General features: G+C 39.4%; 1 protein-coding gene across 3 annotated transcripts in view; it reads right to left on the bottom strand.

Moving 5' to 3' along the window:
• UBAP1 (ubiquitin associated protein 1) overlaps positions 1-26,075 on the bottom strand; it is a 61,915-nt gene that overhangs the window by 18,671 nt on the left and 17,169 nt on the right. For all 3 annotated transcript variants that reach the window (XM_025913959.2, XM_086683387.1, XM_025913965.2), the window contains one exon: positions 9,193-9,233. In XM_025913959.2, the coding sequence (XP_025769744.1) occupies positions 9,193-9,226 (34 nt within the window). In that variant the 5' untranslated portion in view covers positions 9,227-9,233. The remainder of the gene's footprint in view (positions 1-9,192; positions 9,234-26,075) is intronic.

Raw genomic sequence — 26,075 nt, 5'->3', positions numbered from 1 at the left:
CAGAACAGGATTATCAGGAGACATAAGTCATATACAACTGAACTGCTTTAACTCCCTAAAGGTTCTCTGCCTAATAGCTGGATCATACAGAAAGACCAGGACATTATCACTGATTTATGGAGTCAGACAAAATGCGAGCAGCTCTTGTATGTAACTATCACTAGCTATACACTCCAAATTGTACATGGTTTCTTTTCTGGACCAGGTTTGGGGATAACTTACTGGCAGAACCATCACGGACAATAAAACAGTTGATAAAATTAATTCTGCTTTTTGACTATTAGTAGCTGTAAGGATTGCTTCTGGGCCTCACACTAGACACTAGTGTATTTTCTTGAGTGCTCATGGACAGAATAAGACAATTACACCTCTTCCATGAAGATGCCTTCTCTCCCTTTCTAAAAATTGATAGATTTCAAGACTTAACAAGCTCAAGATGTAGCTGTAATCTTGTCATCATTCCCATTTCCTTAGGTAAATACTGCTCTGATACACCTGAAACCCTCCATCAGGAAGAAGGTCCCTGCTCCCACCCTTGGGGGCTAGAGTTTCTAACATATCTTCTATCCAGAATTAAAACATTTTATGTATCTCCCACTCAGCTAGCAAATTAAATTCAAAACCGTGTCCAATTTAACAATTTTTTCTGGGGAATAGTTTCCTAGTGGGTCATACTTTTAAAAGTACTGTTTTCTCAGATGGCAATGCCTGTCACATTCCCACCCCTTTTTACTTGATTATTTCTAGTCCTTTAAGAATGAGCTTTACAACTCCCTTCTCAATCTCAGAACACCCAGTTTATACCAGCACCTCAGGTTGTACGACTCTGTGTTAAGTTTCCTTATATTCCGCCTAGAGACTGTGAGTGAGAATCTGAGTGTCCCCTAAGAAGGGATAAAAATGTTTCAAATTTATACCTCCCAATCTCAGAGTAATATCTGGCAGAAGACATGCTCAATAAAGTAAAAAACAAAGAATACATGGTCTTATGCTTCTTTCATATTTAATTCTCACCCCCATGCTAATTCACATTCAATTAATATTTATTAAAATTCAAAGTAATTTACCAAAACTGGCAAGGCTAGTCACAGAAATGTACCAGGTACCCCCACCCCTCAAAAAACTATCAGGTATCATCATAGCTTGCCAACAAAACCAAGTATTGGTTACAACACTAAAACTCTGTCACTTACAAAATTCTTTATATTATAGAGATTAAAAGGAAAGTCGTATCTAATTTTAAAAATTGGGGGGCGCCTGGGTGGCGCAGTCGGTTAAGCGTCCGACTTCAGCCAGGTCACGATCTCGCGGTCCGTGAGTTCGAGCCCCGCGTCCGGCTCTGGGCTGATGGCTCAGAGCCTGGAGCCTGTTTCCGATTCTGTGTCCCCCTCTCTCTCTGCCCCTCCCCCGTTCATGCTCTGTCTCTCTCTGTCCCAAAAATAAATAAACGTTGAAAAAAAATTAAAAAAAAAAAAAAAAATTGGGAGGGAGGGCATCTGGGTGGTTCATCCAGTTGACTCCTGGCTTCAGCTTAGGTCATGATCGAGCCCATGTGGGACTGTGTGTGGAATGTGGAGCCTGCTTAAGATTCTCTCTCTCCCCCTATGCATCTCTCCCCTGCTTGCTCTCTCTAATAAATAATAATAAATTTATCTGCCCTCCATGAACACAGGTGCTCAAATTTTCCTGAAAGTTAAATTTTAACTTTAGCTAGTATCCTGATTAACTGGAAACAAAGTTGAAACTAGCGTTTTCTAAGAAGCACTGCAAAGATTTACAGTCTAACAATCACAAAATTAAGTCTTTTGTTTAACAATGTTTACTCATTCAGGGGAGCCTGGGTGGCTCAATCAGTAAAGTATCCAACTTCGGCTCAGGTCACGATCTCACAGTTCATAAGTTCAAGTCTAGCATCAGGTTCTCTGTTGTCAGCAGCCCAGAGCTCACTTCAGATCCTCTGTCCCCCCTTTCTTCCTTCCCCTCCCCCACTCTCTCTCTCAAAAATAAACATTAAAAAAAAAAAAGAATGTTTATTCATTCCAAGTAGGTTAATTATATAACACACACACTGAAAAAAATCCTATCCATAATATACAAGCATATATGATATATAAATATAAGAAAACTCATCCACACGAAAAGTAACAAAAAAAATTCTTTTTTAATGTTTTGCTTCTATTTGAGAGAGACAGTGCGTGATCGGGGTAGGGGCAGAAACACACAGAGACAGAATGTAAAGCAGGCTCCAGGCTGTGAGCTGTCAGCACAGAGCCCAATGTGGGGCTCGAACCAATGAACCGTGAGATCATGACCTGAGCTGAATTCTGAAGCTTAACTGACTGAGGCCACCCAGGCGCCCCCTAACAAAATTTTCTTAAGTGAACAGTTCTGTTGGGGCACCTGGCTGGCTCTGTGTAATGTGTAACTCTTGACCTCAAGGGAGAGATTACTTAAAAATAAAATCGTTTGAGGGGGTGCCTGGATGGCTCAGTTGTGTGAGCGCCTAACTCTTGGTTTCAGCTCAGGTCATGATCCCAGGGTCATGGGATTGAGCCCGGAGCTAGGCTCCATGTTGAGTGTGGAGGCTGCTTAGGATTCTCTCTCTCTCCCCCTGTGTCCCTCTCCCCAGCTCATGCTCTCTCTCTCTAAAAAAAAAAAATTTTTTTAATGAAATTTTTTAGAGACACCTAGCTGGCTCAGTCGGTTGAGTGTCCAACTTCAGCCCAGGTCATGATCTCACAGTTTCTGAGTTCGAGCCCCACATCGGGCTCTGTGCTGACAGCTCATGCCTGGAGCCTGCTTCGGATGCTCTGTCTCCCTCTCTCACTGCCCCACCCCTGCTCACATTCGCTCTGTCTCTGTCTCTCAAAAATGAATAAACGTTAAAAAAAATTTGTTTAATGAAACCTTTTTATAAATAAATAAATATCTTTTTTAAAAGGGCATTTAAAGAGATGGCAACAAAGCAAACAACCCTTTAACGATTATATCAAAATATGTATTTCTCATTTCTCAATACATCTTATTTTTTAAATAGATTCAATAAAAGCTCAACTACAGAGAATTAAACACTATGACTAATAATTTTCCAGCTTACACCAAATACTTTTTACTTTCAGTCTTTTTTTTATGTTCATTTATTTATTTTGAGAGAGAGCATAAGCAAGGGAGGGGAAGAGACAGAAGGAGAGACAGAATCCCAAACAGGCTCCACACCGTCAGCACAGACTCCAATGTGGGGATCAAACCCATAAACCATGAAATCATGACCTGAGCCAAAACCAAGAGTCCCACACTTAAGCTACCTAGGCACCCCTTTCAGCATTTATTACTGAATATCTTTCTTTTTCTGAATATCTTTCTAAGATGTCTGGGCCTGTTTTCTTAAAATTTAGTTTAGAAAAAGAAAATTAAGTATATCTGTGATGACTGCGGCTGTGGCAGTTCCCTGAAGTCAGGTTCTGTATCGCTTTGCATTATGCCACAGAAGAGACTGGGCTGAAAATGCAGTATATCTCAGGATAAATTCTGGGAAGACTTCATTGTGTTTTCTTTCTTTCTCAATTGCTGATATACTGGTGATCCTGTGACCTGCCTGTTTCCCTGAAACAAAGTTACAATTCCAGGGAGGAGGTGGGATGAATTCTTAATGGAGGATAGAAACTGGATTATGCTTAATTCAGGTCTTACTGTAAACTCAAATTGAGGATTAAAATTTAAGTTTTTGAAAAAGAACAGTAAAGACCAAACTTAAAATTAAGTGAAAAACACAATTCCATGACTGGGTATCACTACCTTAAAGCTGTGAAGTTGGCTTTAAAATTAGACACATGGACAGATAAATAGACACACACGTATACAGACACACATTAAAATTATATAGATATCTGCTATAGGATATGAAGTCACAATAAATGTTACTCACACCCTAACAACAACAGCCAACCTACAAAATCAGCTTTTAAATGCAGAGTGTCTGGCATTCAATCAAAAACAAGACACACAAAGAAGCAAAAAATGTAACCCATCATTAAGAGAGGAACCAGTCATCAGACCCAAACTGAGTGATGGCCAATATACTGAAAGTATCAGAAAGGTGGTGAACATGTGTTAGCAAATGAGGAATTTCAATAAAAGGCAGAAATATAAAGAGACAAAACAATAATGCTAGAAATGAAAAATGCTGTATCAGAAAAAAAAATCTTTGACAGTTCATAACCAGGCTACAGTGATAATCAGAAGACAATACTTAGCAGAGAAAACAATCAGAGAACCTGAGGTTAGGTCAAAAGAAATTAACCAAATTGAAACACAAAGGAAAAGAAAAAAGAAAAAAATGGAACAAAGCCTTAAGAAAGCTTTAGGACTATCAAACAGCCTAATATGTGTATGATTAGAGTTTCAAAGGTAAGAAACAATGGAGCAGAAAAATTTAAAAGAGATAATGGCTTGCAAATTTTCCCAAAGTGATAAAAAACATCCACCCACAGATCCAAAAAGTTTAGCTAACTTCAAGCAGGAAGAAGGTGGGGAGCAGCAATGATTAAATGATGGCCAATTTCTCTACACTGTAAAGCACAGCTGATCAACTTTTGAAACAATTTAAATCTTTTTTTTTTAATGTTTATTTATTTTGAGAGAGAGAGCCCAAGCAGAGGAGGGGCAGAGAGAGAGAGAGACACAGAATCTGAAGCAGGTTCCAGGCTCTGAGCTGTCAGCACAGAGCCCGACGTGGGGCTCAAACTCACGAACCGTGAGATCATGACCTGAGCAAAGTAGGACACTTAACTGACTGAGCCACCCAAGCGCCCCAACTTTTGAAACAATTTAAAATAAAATACCTTTCTCTATACCTCAGCAAGAAAAGGATGTCAATATGCTGGTAGAAATTAAACCAAGGGAAAAATGAACCTCCCTTAAAAATTAGCTAACTAGGGGCACCTGGGTGGCTCAGTCGGTTAAGCTTCTGACCAGCTCAGGTCATGATCTCACAGTTCAGGAGTTCGAGCCCCAAATCGGGCTCACAGCCCACTTCAGATCCTCTGTCTCCCTCTCTCTCTGCCCCTCCCCAGCTTACACATGCTCTCTCTCTCTCAAAAATAAAGATTGTAAAAAAAATTTTTTTTAATTTAAAAAAAGAAAAATAAATTAGCTAAGGGCACCTAGCTGGCTTAGTCAGTTGAGCACTGTGACTCTTGATCTCTAGGTTATGAGTTTGAGCCCCATATTGGGTGCAGAAAGAGTTTAAAAATAAAATCTTTAAAAAAAAAGTTAGCTAAGTAAATGGTCATAAATAGGATACCCTGGCATTTCAAAGGAGAGAGTTTAGTTTCATTAAGTTATATCTTATTATACAGACTTCTTTTTTTCCAAATTAGAATCTCAGGGCATTTTCCCAGATAGTAAAAGAATAATTTTTGTTTGTTGAAACATTTTTAAAAGCCCTTTAAAAGTCATTTCTGGAAAATAACTTTTTTCTTGGATGAAACAAGTGGAAAATGAGTTAAAAACTAAAGGGGATTAATATTGTAAAGCACCAGGCTCCAGGAAAGGCCTGATTTACACTGACCCAAGGGTTTGCAATTTACATATTCTAAGAACAAAATTTTTAATTTTTTTTAACGTTTATTTATTTTTGAGAGACAGAGCTCAAGAGGGGGAGGGGCAGAGGAGAGAGGAAGGCACAGAAACTGAAGCAGACTCCAGGCTCTGAGCTGTCAGTACAGAGCCCGATGTGGGGTTTGAACCCATGAACTCTGAGATCATGACCTGAGCCAAAGTCAGACGCTTAACCGAATGAGCCACCCAGGCACCCCTAACGTTTATTTATTTTTGAGAGAAAGTGTGCAAGCAGGGGAGGGGCAGAGAGAGAGAGGAAGACAGAGGATCTGAAGCAGGCTGTGTGCACTGACAGCAGAGAGCGTGATGTGGGGCTCGAGCTCCCAAACTGCAAGATCATGACCTGAGCTAAAATCGGGCACTTAACCAACTGAGCCACCCAGGCACCCCTATAAGAACAATAGTTTTAAAAGTCTTTGAGAATTGTTTATATCTCTTATTCTGTTATTTAGGGATATGTAATTATTAATGACAGTGGAAGAAGTTCAACCTCAGTTGAAAAAAACAAACTTGAAGGTAAGTTAAATACCAGTCATAAGACAGCATAGCAAAAAAATCTAGTCAACTCAAATATTTGAAAAGAAAAAAAAAACTATTTAATATCCAGTCACAAGAGCAGATGCTACCCCCTGTCCACACCCCAAAATGCCCCTGGAAGAATTACACACACACATATACCCACTAACCCCAATGGGCCAGTCAGATAATACCTAACTTAGGGAGAATCAATCCACAGGCCTATAAGCTAGGCTGTGCCAATCAGATTCTCCCTTGGCCAAAAGACAGAAAAACTTCAGCTATATGATGCTAGCTGCTTAAACTGAAAGATCAAGTACCAAGCAACACCATATGGGGGGAGGGGGTGCATTTTTGGCCCTATGCACTCTATACAAGTAGGCAAGTAGGCCAAGAAAGCAAGTCTATTAACAGAAGAACAAAAATGGAGCACACCCGCAGAGAAAAGCAGTAAGGAAAGGCTATGTAGCCTTCTGAGAGATGGGAGCAGATACCTCAGTTTCCTGGCTTTCTGATTTGTAAGGCCAAGCTGAACTTGATTTCCCACACTCAGCTACCTACAAGACTGCCTACTCCCATTTTTTTTTTTTTTTGCCTATTTCCTTTAATTTCTATTCCTTAAACTATATGATATCTAAAAATAAGACTCTTTAAAAACTCAACGAAAGCAATGGAAATTCAGGTAGGAACTCAGCTGTTTAAAGCAGAAGAAGCTGAAGAGAGAAAGAGAAAATCTATTCTCAAATTTTATTCCGAATATTTTGCTTAATAAAATTTTGGTGAGGAATGCAAGGTGATGGAGGACTTTCTAAAAAACAAGTCTTTACTGATCAGGTAACTTCAAAATTAGAATCTTCTCTCTGGATTGTTTAGCTGAAACACATAATCTGGAGTCCATCTTATTTTCACTCCAGTCAAAAAGGATTTCCTAAAGAGCCAAGATATATAACTTTTTTTTTGAAATAAGGTAAGTTAAAATTTTTCTTTTTTGCTATTTTCTCCCCTAGGTCTTTCCTCTGTCATTTGCTGTCCTCTTTTGTCTTGAAAAAAGCTATCCAGAAGCAACTTCAGATCTGCCTCTCTACTATCATCCAAATACTACGAAAGAGCCACATAATAATCCTTAAATAATACAAAATAGGTTACCTGGCAGATCTGATGCCCCACCTGCTACACAGAATGCAAATTCCAGAGTCAGAATGACTTAACTCCAAAAGGATTTAACAAAACATATACAAGTGATGCATGTAAGGATAAACACAATAGTAATTCAAAATATTAAACACTTGTATAAAATATATTAGCAAGTTAGAACCCCAGTGACTGCTCCAGCACCCTGACTCAGCTGATACTAACAAGCAACCATTTGTAGATCAGAAGAGCATACCAACACATGTTGCCATGCCGTCTGGCAAATCATTCTTACAATGACATGATTTTAAAAATGGAAAATCAGCTTTAAAAACCTACTTAAATTAACGGTGTTGTCTGGATATTTCTGTTGTTTAATTCTACTATATGAAAAGAGGGTCTAATTTTAACTTCTTAGGCATCTCTATTCCTCCCAAATGCATATAATAAAGCTTACTAATGTATTCAATTTTGGAAAATCATATCTTAGAAAAGGATGGCAGGGGCACCTGGGTGGCTCAGTCGGCTGGGTGTCCGACTTCAGCTCAGGTCTGATCTCACCATTCATGGGTTCTAGCCCCACATCAAGCTCTGTGCTAACAGCTCAGAGCCTGGAGCCCTCTTCAGATTCTGTGTCTCCCTCTCTCTCTAACCCTCCCCCCACTCACATTCTGTATCTCTCTCAAAAATAAATAAATATTAAGAAAAAAAAATTTTTTTTAAATAACAAACTATTATGGAGCACCTGGGTGGCTCAGTCGGTTAAGCGTCTGACTTCAGCTCAGGTCATGATCTCGTGGTTTTTGAGTTTGAGCCACACGTCGGGCTCTGTGCTGATGGCTCAGAACCTGGGGCCTGCTTCAGATTCTGTGTCTCCCTTTCTCTCTGCCCCTCCCCTGCTCATGCTCTGTCTCTCAATCATAAATAAACGTCAAAAAAAATTTTTTTTAATGATAAACTATTAGTTTCTTTTTAATTAAAAAAAATTTTTTTTAATGTTTGTTTTTGAGAGAGAGAGAGAGAGACAGAGACAGAGCATGACAGCGGAGGGGCACAGAGAGAGGGAGACACAGAACTCAAAGCAGGCTCCAGACTCCGTGCTGTCAGAACAAAGCCTGACGTGGGGCGCAAACCCACGAACTGCGAGATCATGACCTGCGCAGAAGTCAGACGCCCAACTGACTGAGTCACCCAGGCACCCCCATATTTTAAAATTTTTTTTAATGTTGATTTATTTTTAAGAGACCGAGCGAGCGAGCGTGCACACAAGCAGGGAAGGGGCAGAGAGGGAGTGAGATAGAATCCAAAGCAGGCTCCAGACACAGGGCTCAAACTCAAGAGCCGTGAGATCATGATCTGAGCCCAAGTCAGATGTGTAACTGACTGAGGCACCCAGGTGTCCCAGATGATAAACGATTAGTTTCAAATGCAAAACTGTAATTACTACTACTGACATTCCTGTAATTACTGATCCGCTGATCATGGTTTATTTGTAGTAATTACTTCCTATTATTGTGGGGCAGGAAGGATGAGGGGATGGACACTAAACCAAACCATTATTAAGTATTAACTAAAGATTTAGAATTTTTCACATTTGAGATGGCAAAGAACTATGACCACGGGATAAGAAAGGGAATGGTAACTACTTCAAAATACTGCTGAAGAACAATAAAAATAGATAGGCTCCCTATCCATCCCTGGTAATTTTAAGTACAATAACCAGCGAGACTCTAAAGTTTAACTACCTACTTAAATACTAAATTACCTGAAATCCATTGGAATGTATATGCTACCCTGTTGTACAACTTTTTCTCAAGCTGCCCATTTAAATAAATAAAAAGCGGCACTTACTTAAACAATGCTAAGTGATTTCAAATCGTCTAATCAAATCATAACTTAAACCATTATATCTAACAGTCCACTTACCATGAAAATCTGCACCCAACTTCTTAGAAGCCATTTAGAACCTGAAAAGCAAAGAAATATTTTTAGGCACATGATACTCTGAGGGATATAAACAAATTATAGGAATATTGAGACTCTAGGGGTATCTGGGTGGCTCAGGGTTAAGGATCCGATTCTTTGATTTCGGCTCAGGTCATGATCTCACAATTTTGTGACAGAGATTTGCATGGGATTCTCTCCCTCTCTCTATCCCTTCCCCACTCACGCACGTGCTCTCTCTCTCTCTCAAAATAAACAAACATGAAAAGAAAAGAAAAAAGAAAAAAGAAAAGAAAAGAATATTGAGACTACAAAAAAGAAACCAGAAGACTAAAAGGTTCCAGGACTGATACAGTCCTCAAATTTCTCAGCCCCAAAGTCTCAAAAAAGAAAGCAGAAAGGAAGAGATACTAGTTTTCTACAGAAAAGTTAACTATTTATAAAACTGCATGTTCTGAATATACTAAATATATGAGAAGAAAAGCATACTAACCTTTGACCAATTGATATGTGGACTACCAAAAGGAAAAAATTACAAAGCATATACCTTCTTGATACAAACTACAAATATGTCAGTAATAGATTAAAAAAAGCATTTTTCAGTTATGCAAATATAGACCTTTTGCTGGCAACTAACTCTAACAGTAATTTCTTAAGCAGGGAATGAATTACATACAATCTTCTGTACAGTTTAATTAGTATAAAATTTTTCTAAATACAAGAAAAATATCAAAACCACACTTCTAGCTTAATATTACCTTTGCATTTTCAACCCCTATATAAGTAGGTATTAAGTCCTGTCTTACACAAATAATCTGAGCTTTTCAACCTAAAAGTTTATTGCCCTTGACATGATGTTTATACCTTTAACTTGCCTAAAACGTAAGCAGGAAAAAAATTAAGGTTAGCTATACGAATTTATGGTCTTTTGTCTATTAACCTGCATTACAATACACTGAAAAGCATCATACTGAAAATAATCCATTTTCACTGAAAGTAAAAAAAAAAAAAAAAAAAAAAAAAAAAAAAAACAACAAAAAACCAAGTGTATTACACCTGTCTTGTGAAAATTATTCAAAATAGAATTAAAATCTGCACAGGATTTATTGTGTTTACTTTGAAATTGACAAGGGGATTTTAAAATTTACACGGAAAGGCAAAGAAAATAGAATACCCAAAATGATTCTCAAAAAGAAAAAGTTGGAGAACTTATCACCTAACTTCAAAGCTTACTATTAAGCTACAGTAATTAAGATTGTGGAAATGGCATAAGGATATCATACATCCCAAAAAAAGAGTCCAGAAATACAGCCATACACATATAGCCAGTTGATTTTCAACAAAGGCACAAAAGCTTAAAGGGGAAAGGATCGTCTTCTCAACAAATGGTGCCAGACATTCACACGCAAAAAAATAAACCTTTATCCATACTTTGTATCATATATAAAAATTCAGGGAAATGGGAAGATAATGGCTCAGGGGTACAGGGTTTCTTTTTGGAGTGATGAAAATGTTCTAAGACTGATTGTGGTGGTGACTGGATTGTACACTTTTTTTTTTAATAGGAGGGTTTTTGTTTGTTTTTGAGAGAGAGAGAGAGAGAGAGAGAGAGAGCGAGCACATACAAGGGGACGAGGGGCAGAGAGAGAGGACAGGATCTGAAGCGTGCTCTGCAGAGAGCCCAATGAGTGGCTTGAACTTCCTAAACCATGAGAACATGACCTGAGCCGAATTCAGAAGCTTAAGCAACTGAGCCACCCAGGCGCCCCCAGACTGTATACTTTAAGTGGATGAACTGTGGGGCACCTGGGTGGCTCAGTCGATCGAGCATCAGACTCTTGATTTCGGCTCAGGTCATGATCCCAGGGTTGTGGGATTGAGACCTGTATCGGGCTCTGCATTGATTATGGAGGCTGCTTAAGATTCTCTCTCTTCCTGCCCCTCTCCCCTGGTCTCTCTAAAATTAAAAAAAATTTTTTTAATTAAAAAAAAAAAATGCATGGTGCTCACTTCAGGAGCACATGTGCTTTAAAAAAAAAAAAAGGGTGACTTATACACAGTATCTGAAGTATCTGATACACCACAACCACACAAATCTCAAATGCATCATGGTATATGAAAGAAGCCAGGACCAAAAGGTAACATATTATATGATTCTACTTACAATGAACTATAGGAATAAAAAAAAAATAGGGCTCCTGGGTGGCTCAGTCTGTTAAGCATCTGACTTCAACTCAGGTCATGATCTCACAGTTTGTGAGTTTGAGCCCTGCATTGGGCTCTGCGCTGACAGTTCAGAGCCTGCTTCAGATCCTCTGTGTCCTTCTTTCTCTGCCCCTCCCTTGTTTGCACTCTCTCTCAATAAATAAACATTAAAAATAAATAAAATAGAGACTGCTTCTTTAAAAAACAAAAAAAGGAATAAAAAATAGGCAAGACTATAGGAATAAAAAAGTAATCTAATTACCAGGGACTATACAGGATAAAATGTATTATGTAAGGGGCACCTGGCTGGCTCATTCCATACAGCATACAACTCTTGATCTTGGCCGAGGTTGCAAGTTTGAGCCCCGTGTTGGGTGTAGAGATTACTCGAAAATAAAATCTTTTTAAAAATTAATAAAATTTAGAGGTGCCTGGGTGGCTCAGTCAGTTAAGCATCCGAATCTTGATGTCAGCTCAGGTCTTGTTTCAGGATTGTGAGTTCAAGCCCCATGCTGGGCTACACACTGGGCATGAAGTCTACTTAAAAAAACTAAGGGGTGCCTGGGTGGCTCTGTCGGTTAAGCACCCAACTTCAGCTCAGGTCATGATCTCATGGTTCACAAGTTCAAGCCCTGCATTGGGCTCTGCTGACAGGAGCCTGGAGACTGCTTCAGATTCTGTCTCTCTCTCTCTCTCTCTCTCTCTCTGCCCCTCCCCTGCTCAGGCTCTGTTTCTCTCAAAAATAATTTTTTTTTAAAAAAGCATTTAAAAAAACTAACTAAAAAATAAAATTACGAGCACCTGAGTGGCTCAGTCGGTTGAACATCCGACTTCAGCTCAGGTCATGCATGATCTCATGGTTCGTGAGTTCAAGCCCCACATCAGGCTCACTGCTGTCAGCACAGAGCCCACTTTGGATCCTCTGTCCCCCTCTCTCTCTGCCCCTCTCCAGTTCATGCTCTCTCTCAAAAATAAATATTGTATAAATAAATAAATAGTTTTTTAATTAAATTTTAGTAAAATTTTAAAATGTTTTAACCAAAGTGGATCCTCTAGGTGGTAGAACTTGAAATAATTCATGACATTTCTCTATGGTTTCTGAACATTCTATTGCAAACAGGTATAAAATTCATAATTTCTGGGGCACCAGGCTGGCTCGGTTGGAAGAGTGTGTGACTCTGATCCTAAGACTGCCAATTCAAGCCCCATATTGGGTGTAGAGATTACTTTAAAAATCTTTTTTTAAAAATTTGGGAACACCTGCATGGCTCAGTCAATTAAGCATTTGACTCTTGATTTTGGCTCAGATCATGATCTCATGGCTGGTGAGTTTGAGTCCCAAGTCGGGCTCTGCATTGACAGTGCAAAGGCTGCTTGGGATTCTCCCTTCCTCCCTCTCTCTCCTTGCCCTTCACCCACTCACTCTCTCAAAATAAATAAACTAAAAAAATTTTTGTCATACCTTCTTTAAAGTTTTACTTAAAATTTTCTGTTTTTTGGGGGCACCTGGGTTGGTCAGTTGCTAAAGCATCCGACTTCAGCTCACATCATCATCAACAGTTCTTGAGTTTGAGCGCCACATTGGGCTCTCTGCTGTCAGTGCAGAGCCCAATGCCTCCCTCTCTCTCTGCCCCTGCCTCGCTTGTGTGTGCACACTCTCAAAAATAAATAGAAACATTAAAAAAAAAGTTTCGGTTTTCCAGCACAAGGTGGGGATGAAGTATTCTGGTTAATATTCTAATTAGTGAAGATTTGAAATTATAAAGTACATGGATCATCAAAACATTTTACATACGCAGAAGACATTTCATTGGCGAACATGCTTTTATGGTCATCAAAATGTACGTAAACCACAATACAGTGAGACTTCTTTAAAAATTTTTTTTAATGTTTATTTATTTTTGAGAGAGATGGAGACAGAATATGACTGGGTTAGGAGCAGAGAAGGAGACACAGAATCCAAAGCAGGCTCCAGGCTCCAAGCTGTCAGCACAGAGCTTGACGCAGGGCTTGAACTCATGAGCTACGAGATCATGACCCGAGCTGCAGTCGGATGCTCAACTGACTAAGCCACCCAGGAGCCCCAAGACTTCTAAACCCAATAAGCAAGAATGTGGGCAGCCTCAACCTTCACACACAGACATATATCAGAAATATGTTTTTTTAAGTATCTGTAGAGAAAAGCAGTATTTAAGCATCCCACCAAAGAAAGCTGTGAATATGCTCATAAACAGATACAGAAAATGAGTATTTTCATCTATATGTCCCTAATATTTATTAATATTGTGGGATATAAGCAGTTTCAAGAAGGAGCTGTTTTGAGATGTAAATGGCTTGGGAGAGGCTGCTTGGGCCTCTGATTCAAAAATAATTTTTATGGAGGGTCTGGATGGCTCAGTCGGTTAAGCATCTGACTTCGGCTCAGGTCATGTTTAGCCCCATGATGGGCTCTGTGCTGACAGCTCAGAGCCTGGAACCTGCTTCAGATTCTGTGTCTCCCTCGCTCTCTGCCCCTCCCGCACACATGCTCTTTCTCTGTCTCTAAAAAATAAATATTAAAATAAAAAAATAAAAGATAATTTTTATTGGCAGTTACATGGCCCACAGCCGCTTGCACCCACTCTATTGTACACTTTTTTTCATTTAAAAAAAAATTTTTTAATGTTTATTTATTTTTGAGACAGAGAGAGACAGAGCATGAACGGGGGAGGGTCAGAGAGAGGGAGACACAGAATCTGAAGCAGGCTCCAGGCTGTGAGCTATCAGCACAGAGCCTGACGTGGGGCTCAAACTCATAAACTGTGAGATCACAACCTGAGCAGAAGTCGGATGCTTAACCGACTGAGCCACCCAGGCACCTCTACTGTACACTTTCAATCAACACTTTTTCAGACTAAAGGCCAAAACCTAAAAAGTTATTAATAATAAAATAAAATAAAATAAAATAAAATAAAATAAAATAAAATAAAAAATAATTTTGCAAGGACCCTGGGTGGCCAGTCAGTGAAACATCTGGCTCTTGACTTCAGCACAGATCATCTTACGGTTCATGGATTCAATCAAGCCCCACATCAGGCTCTGCACTCACAGTGCAGAACCTATTGGGATTCTCTCCCCCCCACCCCATGACCCTCCCCTGGTCATGTTTCTCAAAATAAACTTAAATATTAATAATTACTATTATCATTTTGCAAACAGGGGGTGCCTGGGTGGCTCAGTCAGCTGAGCATCCTACTCTTTTGATTTTGGCTCAGGCCATGAAAAAATGCTCAACATCACTCATCACCTGGGAAATACAAATCAAAACCACAATGAGATACCACCTCACACCTATCAGAAGGGCTAACATTAACAACTCAGGCAACAACAGATGTTGGCAAGGATGCAGAGAAACAGGATCTCTTTTGCATTGTTGGTGGGAATGCAAGCTGGTGCAGCCACTCTGGAAAACAGTACGGAGGTTCCTCGAAAAACTAAAAATAGACCTACTCTACAACTCAGCAATTGCACTACTAGGTATTTATCCAAGGGATACAGGGATGCTGTTTCAAAGGGGCACATGCACCCCAATGTTTATAGCAACACTATCAACAACAGCCAAACTATGGAAAGAGCCTAAATGTCCATCGATAGATGAATGGATAAAGATGATGTGGTGTATATATATACAATGGAGTATTACTTGGCAATCGAAAATGATGAAATCTTGCCATTTGCCACTATGTACATGGAACTAGAGGCTGTTATGCTAAGCAAAATTAGTCAGAGAAAGACAAATATCACATGACTTCACTCATATGAGGACTTTAAGATACAAAACAAATGAACATAAGGGAAGGGAAGCAAAAATAATATAAAAAAACAGGGAGGGGAACAAAACATAAGAGACTCTTAAATACAGAGAACAAACAGAGGGTTGCTGGAGGGGTTATGGAAGGGGGGATGGGCTAAATGGGTAAGGGGCTTAAAGGAATGTACTCCTGAAATCATTGTTGTACATTGTGCTAACATGGATGTAAATTATAAAAAATAAATAAATAGAAAGGGGAAAAAAAAAAAAAAAAGGAGTCTCATGCTCTACTGACTGAGCCAGCTAGATGCCCCTAAATGGATTCTTAATAGCTTTTTTAAAGAAAAAAAACGCCCATGGGGCGCCTGGGTGGCGCAGTCGGTTAAGCGTCCGACTTCAGCCAGGTCACGATCTCGGGGTCCGGGAGTTCGAGCCCCGCGTCAGGCTCTGGGCTGATGGCTCAGAGCCTGAAGCCTGTTTCCGATTCTGTGTCTCCCTCTCTCTCTGCCCCTCCCCCGTTCATGCTCTGTCTCTCTCTGTCCCAAAAATAAATAAACGTTGAAAAAAAAAAAAAAAGAAAAGAAAAAAAACGCCCCTAAATGGATTCTTAATAGCTTTTTTAAAGAAAAAAAAAGCTCCACCAAAACACAACCCACAAAATGGGAGGGGCTTGTATCTAGAATACATAAATAAGTCCACAACTCAATAATAAAAAGACAAATAATCCAACTAGAAAACAGGCAAAAGAATATGAATGGTCAATTATTCAAAGATATACACACGAGATGATGTTCAACATCGTTATTCATTAGTCAGGGAAATGCAAATTAAAAACTCACCTTCCTATTCCCCATTTAAAAAAAATTTTTTTAATGTTTATTTTTGAGAGAGAGGGAGAGACAGACAGAGGGTGAGCAGGCAAGGGGTAGAGACAGAGGGAGACACAGAATCCGAAGCAGCTCCAGGCTCCGAGCTGCTGGCACAAAGCCTGACGCAGGGGTCAAACCCACGAACTGCGAGATCATGACCTGAGCCAAGTTGGACACTCAACCAACTGAGCCACCCAGGCGCCCCTCCTAGTCCCCATTTTAAAGCATGCATATTACCTTCAACAAAGCAAAATTTCTACTAAAAAATAGTAAGTGAAAATTAAAATATAGTATCCCTTATTACTAAATAAAAGGAAATAAATGAAAAATTTGCCTCACTAAAGGTGATAAAATGTAGATTTTCTAGGCGTTTTCTTTAAATAGTAAAACAATTCACTGAATGCAACTCCTACATTTTCCACAAACCTTAAGAAACAGGAAATTCGTATCTGGTCATTTACATTAAAGATTTTTCTAATATCTGATATGCAGTAAAACTTCACTGTCTCTCAAGAACCAAAAGGATTTTAATAGCTATTTGGGTCAATATTTTTTTCCTGGAATATCTGAAACAAATCAAGTGAGACAGATAATTTATTGCTATTTATATTTCCTTATAAGCCTCCCATATTTTATTTAATTATAACTATTTCTTATAACATCTTCCTATAATCTAAATGTTTAATTATGGGGAAATGATTAAATAAATTATGGAAAAATTCAAAAGACAAGTGGTGATGCAATTAAGAATGTTTATTAGGGGTGCCTGGGTGGTTCAGTTGGTTAAGCATCCAACTTCAGCTCAGGTCATGATCTCATAGTTCGTAGGTTCGAGCCCCACATCGGGCTCTGTGCTGACAGCTCAGAGCCTGGAGTCTGCTTCAGATTTTGTGTCTCCCTCTCTGTCCCTCCCCAGCTCATGCTCTGTCTCTGTCTCTCAAAAATAAAGTAAAACAAAACAAATGCTTATTAAGAGCATATAATTGAAAATAAGTGTAAGTTTTAAACTGTTTTTACAAGTTGGACTGAATTACTTTAACTATGTAAAAAATGTATACAAAACAAGACTGAAAAAAATACATTTGCCCCCAATGTAAAATTATGAGTGCTCACAGGGGGAAAAAAAATCCTAAGTAATCATAAATTTCCATTAAAATAAATATAAGTGCTTATATTAAAGGAAAAGTATCAAGTAAATAAGAACAGCACACATTCTTAAATGACAAACTCTTACACTAATAAAATGTAGAACTCCCTGAAGGAAGTTCGACAGGAACTTAACAGCAATGTTGTTGTTGTTTTAAGTTTATTTATTATTTGCGGGGGGGGGGGGGGGGGGGGGGGGACAGAGAAAGGGGGAGAGAGACAATCCCAAGCAGGCTCCACACTCTGTGCTGAGCCCAAAGTGGGTCTCGATCCCAAGGGATCCTGACATGAGCCAAAATCAATAGTTGGACACTTAAACGACTGAGCCACCCAGGCACCCCAACAGCAATGTTCTATTTTTGCCAGTTTAGTGCCACTTCAGTTCAAATGCTATGGAAAGAAAACCTGGTAACTTAAAATTTAACTCACTAATTAGATATCCGAGAACAAAAAGAGATGGGGAAATAGGTAAAAGGAAAAGAACTGCATGGAGAAGAGGAGCTAGAGTGCAAGAAACAGAAGAGATGGGATAAGGAATGGAAAAAGGGAAAGGTGAGGAGTTTAGGGGTTAGGAAACCAAGACAATACAAACATCCTGCCAAACCACAGGCCCTTTCTTAAAGAAGAGAAAGCCCAAGGGCAATTACAATGATGTTCTCATTTTCTTTCTTCCCTTTCTTAGAACATTAAATTCCTATTACGTGAAATTACATTCTATAGTTTCCTAATACACAACAGCAATTTAGTATCTCAGTAAGCTATCACAGTCACACATTATACTGCAACAAGAGATGCAATCAGTAATTTCCCAAGATGCAAATTAATCCAGAAAATTCTCCAACTTACAGAAAAAGAAGCTTCTGGAAATCATCAGATTTCAAGTCTAAAAACAAAGTTAACGCCTATACAACTAGCATTCACACTAATACGTATAAGACAAAAATCACACTTGTAGAAGCCATTAATATGTCAATTCTAGGCTATACTATATTCATCAGAAAAAAGCTTTATTTTTTCACAGATCTCAAGAGATATTTTGGAGCCTCAGTTCCAACAGTAAAAATAGTAAATAAAGGTAGTAGACTGAATAATACGCCAACCCTAAACATACCATAAATCTATCACAGTAGAATAAATTAAGCAAAAATATTTGTTTCCATATTAAATATTTAGTACTCATGGGGCGCCTGGGTGGCTCAGTCGGTTGGGCATCCGACTTCAGCTCAGGTCATGATTACAGTCTGTGTGTCCGAGCCCCGCATCAGGCTCTGTGCTGACCACTTAGAGCCTGGAGCCTGTTCCTTAGTATGTTTCTTCCTCTCTGCCCCTCCCCACTTGTGCTCTGTCTCTCAAAAATAAATAAACGTTAAAAAAAAATTAAATATTCAGTACTCAGGATAAGTGATATCATCATTTACTATACACAGTAACTTTTAAAAGAGGTCTCTATGGCAAAACGAAAAGCTAGCAACCATGTTAATACCACCTCCCCCTTTTTAATGTCAGTGATCCATGAAACCCAAAAGTCTGGAAACCATTTTATGTAAAATAACAACCTCAAATGAGTATGGTTATTAAAAAAACAAAAAACATATCTTTGCATAATGCTTGAGACTGAGAAAGAGCTCAACAAAGGTTGGTAAAAATATAACTTAGAAGAGAGTAAACCACTTGTCAAGTACTCTACCTACCAGTAAACTGGTGTACCTATACACAATAATGTAGATTTTTATTTGAATATTAATATTAGACTCTTATTCTGGGGTGCCTGGGTGGCTCAGTTGGTTAAACATCCCACTTCAGTTCAGGTCATGATCTCATGGTTAGTGGGTTTGAGCCCTGCATCGGGCTCTGTGCTGACAGCTCAGAGCCTGGAGCCTGCTTCAGATTCTGTGTCTCCCCCTCTCTCTGCCCCTTCCCCACTTGCACTCTGTCTCTGTCTCTTAAAGATGAATAGATGTTAAAAATAAAAAATAAAAAATAAAAAAATATTAGACTCTTATTCTGATGAAGAACATGGCCATGAACACTGAACAGAATTTTTATGAGACCCTACTTTCAGTTTCTCCAAGTCTGAGAATTAGCCAGAGACATTATTTTCAGGGTCTATCACTGTCCACAAGCTCTGTGTTTGCAAAACTAATCCCCTTACCTCAGCCTATTTGGCTTAAGATGGAAGACCAACAATAGAGGTCAACAGTACACACATTCATACTGAGGAGCATTTCAATAACACCAGTATGTTTTTCTTTTTGCATTAATTTCTACTTTCAATTCAGCTGGAATAGTGCTTGTTCAGTCAGATTTGTCCTGAGAACCACTGTTTTACAGAGAGTGAAAATGGAAAACCTAAATTTGAATCACTAACCTGCAGAAACAAGATCTAATAGGCCCTGCCATTTTAGAAAACAGGAGCATATGTTTGTGTGAATACAGAAACAAATATGGTGGCTCTATGTGGATGATGAGTTTACAACATGGGGCTCTTGGTTTTCTCTTTTGTGCTATTTGCTTTCCAGGTTTTCTATATGGAGCACATATCTCTTGATGGACATACCTTGTAACTAGGAAAAAAAACCTAGGACTCACAAACATATGGCCAACTAATCTTTGACAAAGCAGGAAAGAATATCCAATGGAATAAAGTCAGTCTCTTCAGCAAGTAGTGCTGGGAAAACTGGTCAGCGACATGCAGAAAAATGAACCTGAACCACTGTCTTACACCACACACAAAAAATTAACTCAAAATGGATGAAAGACCTAAACATAAGACAGGAAGCCATCAAAATCCTTGAGGAGAAAGCAGGCAAAAACCTCTTTGATCTTGGCTGCAGCAACTTCTTACTCAACACGTCTCCGGAGGCAAGGGAAACGAAAGCAAAAATGAACTATTGGAACCTCATCAAAATAAAAAGTTTCTGCACAGCGAAGGAAACAATCAGCAAAACTAAAAGGCAACTGACAAAATGGAAGAAGATATTCGCAAATGATATATCAGATAAAGGATTAGTATCCAAAATCTATAAAGAACTGATCAAATGCAACACCCAAGAAACAAACAATCCAGTGAAGAAACGGGCCAAAAACATGAATAAACACTTTTCCAAACAAGACATCCAGATGGCCAAATGACACATGAAAAAATGCTCATCACCACTCATCACCCGGGAAATACAAATCAAAACCACAATGAGATACCACTTCACACCTGTCAGAAAGGCTAACATTAACAACTCAGGCAACAACATATGTTGGCGAGGATGCAGAGAAAGAGGATCTCTTTTGCACTGCTGATGGGAATGCAAACGGGTGCAGCCACTCTGCACAACAGTATGCAGGTTCCTCAAAAAATTAAAAATAGAACTACCCTACAACTCAGCAATTGCACTACTAGGTATTTATCCAAGGGATACAGGGATGCTGTTCCGAAGGGGCACATGCACCCCAATGTTTATAGCAGCATTATCAATAATAGCCAAAATATGGAAAGAGCCCAAATGTCCATCAATGGATGAATGGATAAAGATGTGGGTTGTGTGTGTGTGTGTGTGTGTGTGTGTGTGTGTGTGTATATATATAATGGAGTATTACTTGGCAATCGAAAAGGATGAAATCTTGCCATTTGCAACTACATGGATGGAATTAGAGGGTATTATGCTAAGCGAAATTAGAGAAAGCCAAATATCACATGACATCACTCATATGAGGACTTTAAGAGACAAAACAGATGAACATAAGGGAAGGGAAGCAAAAATAATATAAAAACAGGGAGGGGGACAAAGCATAAGAGATTCTTAAATATGGAGAACAAACAGAGGGTTACTGGAGGGGTGTGGGAGGGGGGATGGGCTAAATGGGTAAGGCACATTAAGGAATCTACTCCTGAAATCACTGTTGCACTATATGCTAACTTGGATGTAAATTTAAAAAATAAATTAAATATAAATACATACACACACACACACACACACACACACCTAGGAAGCAACCGAGGGAAAGAATACCCCAGATACCTATAAGGGGACTAAACAGAAACAACACAGTATGCAATCAATGAAAGACTGACCTCAAAGAGAGGAAATACAATAAAAAAAAGAATAAATCGGTAGTTTCTAAGACCAGTAAGAATACCACATAAATGGTCACGGACGTATAACAGGTGTTTCAGTTTATTGATAATAAAGGATGTAACCCATGATGAAGAGCTAACTTACGAATTGCTCCAAATAACACTGCATCATCACTCATAAAACAAAAACTACAGGGGGGCACCTGGGTGGCTCAGTTGGTTAAGCATCCAATTCTTGATCCTGGCTCAGGTCATGATCTCGTGGTTCATGAGACTGAGCCCCACCTCTGGCTCTTCACTGACAGTGCAAAACCTGCTTGGGACTCTCTCTCTCTCATTCTCTGCCCCTCCCCAACTCATGAGCACAGGCTGTCTCTCAAAATAAATAAATAAACATTTTAAAAAAACAAGAAACACAAAACTACGCAATAGAAGAACTAGGTAGAAATACATAATTAATTAAGATAGATATAACTTATATCAAAAGCACCCTGAGGGGCGCCTGGGTGGCGCAGTCGGTTAAGCGTCCGACTTCAGCCAGGTCACGATCTCGCGGTCCGCGAGTTCGAGCCCCGCGTCAGGCTCTGGGCTGATGGCTCGGAGCCTGGAGCCTGTTTCCGATTCTGTGTCTCCCTCTCTCTCTGCCCCTCCCCCGTTCATGCTCTGTCTCTGTCTGTCCCATAAATAAATAAAAACGTTGAAAAAAAAAATTAAAAAAAAAAAAAGCACCCTGAAAGCAGAATATACCTACAGTACCCACAGAACACTTTACAAAAACCTAAGTAAATATTAAGCCACAAAGAAAATTCTAATAAATATCCAAAATCAGAAATAGCACAACTGGGGCACGTGGGTGGCTCAGCCGGTTGAGCGTCCGACTTTGGCTCAGGTCACAATCTCACAGTTCATGAGTCTGACCTCTGCATCAGGCTCTCTGCTGTCAGAAAAGAGCCTGCTTCAGATCCTCTGTCCCCTCCTCTCTCTGCACCACCCCCACTTGCTTTCTCTCAAAATTAAATAAACATTAAAAAAAAAATAGGGTGCCAGGGTGGCTCAGTTGGTTAAGCATCTGACTCTTACTTTCATCTCAGGTCATGATCTTGCATTTTATGAGTTCGAGCCCCGCATCAAGTTCCACACTGACAGTACAGAGCCTGCTTAGGAGTCTTTCTCTCTCTCTGTCCCTCCCCTGCTCATGCTCTCTTTCTCAAAAACAATAAACAAAAAAAAATTTTTAATGAAATAGCACAGCCAACAGTCAAAACACAAAAAGATTAGAAATTAATTACATCAGAACACAAAAAAAAATCCTACTACCTAAAGCTAAACTGTCTCTTGATCAAAGAGGAAACCAAAAATAAAACTGCAGAAAACAATGACAATGAAAATACTGCATTTAAGAACCTACAACATGCAGCTAAAGCAGTAATCGGGAAAATTCACTGCCCACTCAAGTACTAAGAAGAAAATTCACAGCATAATGACTTAGGATATAAAAAACCACCTGAGGAAAACACAAGAATGGAAACAGGGACATAAGCACAAAACAATCCATTAAAAATGAGAAAAATGACCAACTAACAAATTAACCCAAGAGCTGTAATTTGGAAAATAAACCATTCAACTAACTCAATTTTAAAAGGAAGGGGTAGGGGGGGCACACCTGGGTGGCTCAGGTCATGACCTCACTGCTTGTTGAGTTTGAGCCCCGAATTGAACTGTGCTGACAGCTCGGAGCCTGGAGCCTGCTTCAGATTCTATCTCTGTCTCTCTGCCCCTCCCCTGCCCGTGCGCTCGCTCACGCTCTCTCTCTCGCTCTCTCAAATATAAAATATAAAACAAAAAAACAAAACAAATATATATATATATATATGTAAATAAGAGAGAGGGGTGCCTGGGTGACTCAGTTAAGCGTCGGACTATGGCTCAGGTCATGATCTCACAGTTCATGGGCTCAAGCCCCGCGTTGTGCTCTGTGCTGACAGCTCGGAGCCTGAAGCCTGCTTCAGATTCTGTCTCCCTCTCTCTCTGCCCCTCCCCTTCTCGCACTCTGTGAGTCTCTCTCTCTCAAAAAGTAAAATAAAAGAACATTTTTTTTAAAAAGGAGAGAAACAGTGTACACAACAGAGGAAATTAAAATAATCTGAAGACACTGCTTTGTTCATCTCTTTGCAAATACAAGTGACAACCTGGATAAAATGATCTTCTAGGAAAGTACTATTTATCAATACTAACTATACACGAGGCAGAAATCTTAACCAGACCACTAACCACAGGGAAAACAGAAAAAGCTGTCAAAGAGGTCTTGCAATCCAAAAGAAACCTAACTGCAATGACACTTTAATGGTTTCAAAACACAGGAAAAGACGTTTCTAATTTTTTTTTTGCAAAGCAAGCATAATATTGATGCTATCAAAGAAAAAACTACAAAAAAAAAATCTCACGTATGCATGGAGATAAAAAATCCTCAAAATAAAAATGCAAACCAAATTTAGTAATAGATTATAGGAATACATCACATCCAAGTGGGACTGAGCCCACACATTCAGGATACTTCAATACTAGGAATCTGTTGATATACTTCACCATTCATTAATAGATCTAAGAAGAAAAATCATATAGTCATCTCCTTAACATGAGATTGAAAACAACAACAAAAACAGAGGGCACCTGGGTGGCTCAGTGGTTAAGCATCTGACTTTGGGTCAGGTCATGATCTCACAGTTTGTGTTTTTGAGCCCTACACAGGGCTCTGCCTGACAATGCCAAGCTTGTTTTGGATCTTGTCTCCCTCCCTCCCTCCCTCCCTCTCTCTCAAAAATAAACATTAAAAAAAAAAAAAAAAAAAAAACAGGGGCATCTGGGTGGCTCAATTGGTTAAGTGTCTGTCCATATCTTGGTTGCTGGGGTCAAGACCTGCATCGGGCTCTGGATGACAGTGTGGAGCCTGCTTGGGATTCTCTCTCCCTCTCTGTTCCTCCTGCATGTGCGTGCACTCTCTCTCTCTCAAAACAACAAAACCATCTCTCTCAATACCAAAGCCAGAGAATGTTGACTAATGGGGAAATAAAGGATTCCCATAAAAACAAGATGTCCACTATTATTGTAATTTGTTTACATTATTATTTAACACTGGATGAAAAAAGTTAAAAGGTATAAAAAGTAGAAAAAAGGGGCACCTGACTGGCTCAGTTTGTTGAGCGTGCAGCTCTTGATCTCGGGGTCTTGAGTTCAAGCCCCATGTTAGGTCTAGAGATTGCATAAACTTAAATAGTAACTTAGAAAAATGGCTTTCCAAGGGAAACCCCAAAACTGAAAAACTATTACAAATAAAAGGGAATACAATGTTTCTAGATACAAAATTAATATAGGCATACTTTGCCTTACTGTGCTTTGCTTTACTGCACTGCACACTCTTTTACATACTGAAATTTCAAGACTTCAGTGGAAGAAGTAAGTGCAGATGTGGTGGAAATAGCAAGGGAACTAGAATTAGAAGTGGGGTCTGAAGATGTGACTGAATTGCTATAAGCTCAGGATAAAATTTTAATGGATGAAGAGTTGCTCCGTATGGATGAGCAAAGAAAGTGCTTTCTTGAAATGGAATCTACTCCTGATGGAGATGCTAAGAAAACTATTGAAATGACAGGAAAGGATTTAAACTTTTTTTTTTTTAAAGAGTGCATGAACCAGGGAGAGGGGCAGAGAGAGAGAGAGAAGGGGGGGGGGGGGGAGAGGGAGAGAGAATCTCAAACAGGCTCCACACTCAGTGCAGAGCTCAATGTAGGGTTTGATCCCACGACCTTCAGACCATGACCCGAGCCGAAATCAAGAGTCAGACATTTAACCAACTGGGCAACCCAGGTGCCCCTGACAGCAAAGGATTTAGAAATTACATAGAGTGATTTGATAAAGCAGTGGTAGAGTCTGGGAGGACCGACTCCAATTTTGAAAGTTCTGCTGTGGGCAAAACGCTATCAAACAGCCATCTCATGCTAAGGAGTAATTGTTCATGAAAGAAAAGGTCAATGGGGGGGGAGGGTGCCTGGGTGGCTCAATTGGTTAAGTGTTCAACTCTTGATTTCGGCTCAGGTCATGATCTCATGGTCCCTGAGATCCAGCCCCACTTTGGGCTCTGCACTGACAAAGCAGAGCCTGCTTGGGATTCTCTCTTTCCCTCTCTCGCTCTCTCTCTGCCCTCCCCAGCTTGTGCATGCGCACTCATGCTCTTTCAAAATAAACTTTAAAAAGAAAAAGTCAATCATTGCAGCAAACTTTACTTTTCTCTTATTTTAAGAACTTGCCACAGCTACCCCAACCTTCAGAAACCAACACTCTTATCAGTCAGCAGCCATCAACATCAAGGCAAGACTCTATACCAGCAAAAAGATTACAAATCGCTGAAAGCTCAGATGATGGGTAACATTTTTTAGTAATGAAGTACTTTTTAATTAAAGTATGTACATTGTTTTTTCATTTTTTAGGTTTTGTATTTATTTTGAAAGACAGAGTGCACACACAAGCAGGAAAGAAACAGAAGGAGAGAGAGAATCCCAAGCTCTATGCTGTCAAAACAATGAGATTATGACCTAAGCCAAAATCAAGAGTCAGACACTTAAACAACTAAGCCACCCAGGTGCCCCTGCTACATTGTTTTTTTGCTTTTAATGTTTATTTTTGAGAGTGAGACAGAGTGTGAGCAGGGGAGGGGGGGAGAAAGAGAAAATCTGAAGCAGGCTCCAGGCTCTGAGCGGTCTGCACAGAGCCCAAAGCAGGACTCGAATTC

The sequence above is a fragment of the Puma concolor genome, chromosome D4 (assembly GCF_028749965.1).
Source record: "Puma concolor isolate L17-30 chromosome D4, mPumCon1.1.hap2, whole genome shotgun sequence".
In the NCBI taxonomy this organism is placed as follows: Eukaryota; Metazoa; Chordata; class Mammalia; order Carnivora; family Felidae; genus Puma; species Puma concolor.
Note: the sequence above shows the minus strand (reverse complement) of the source record. Positions and strands in the feature narration are given on the sequence as shown.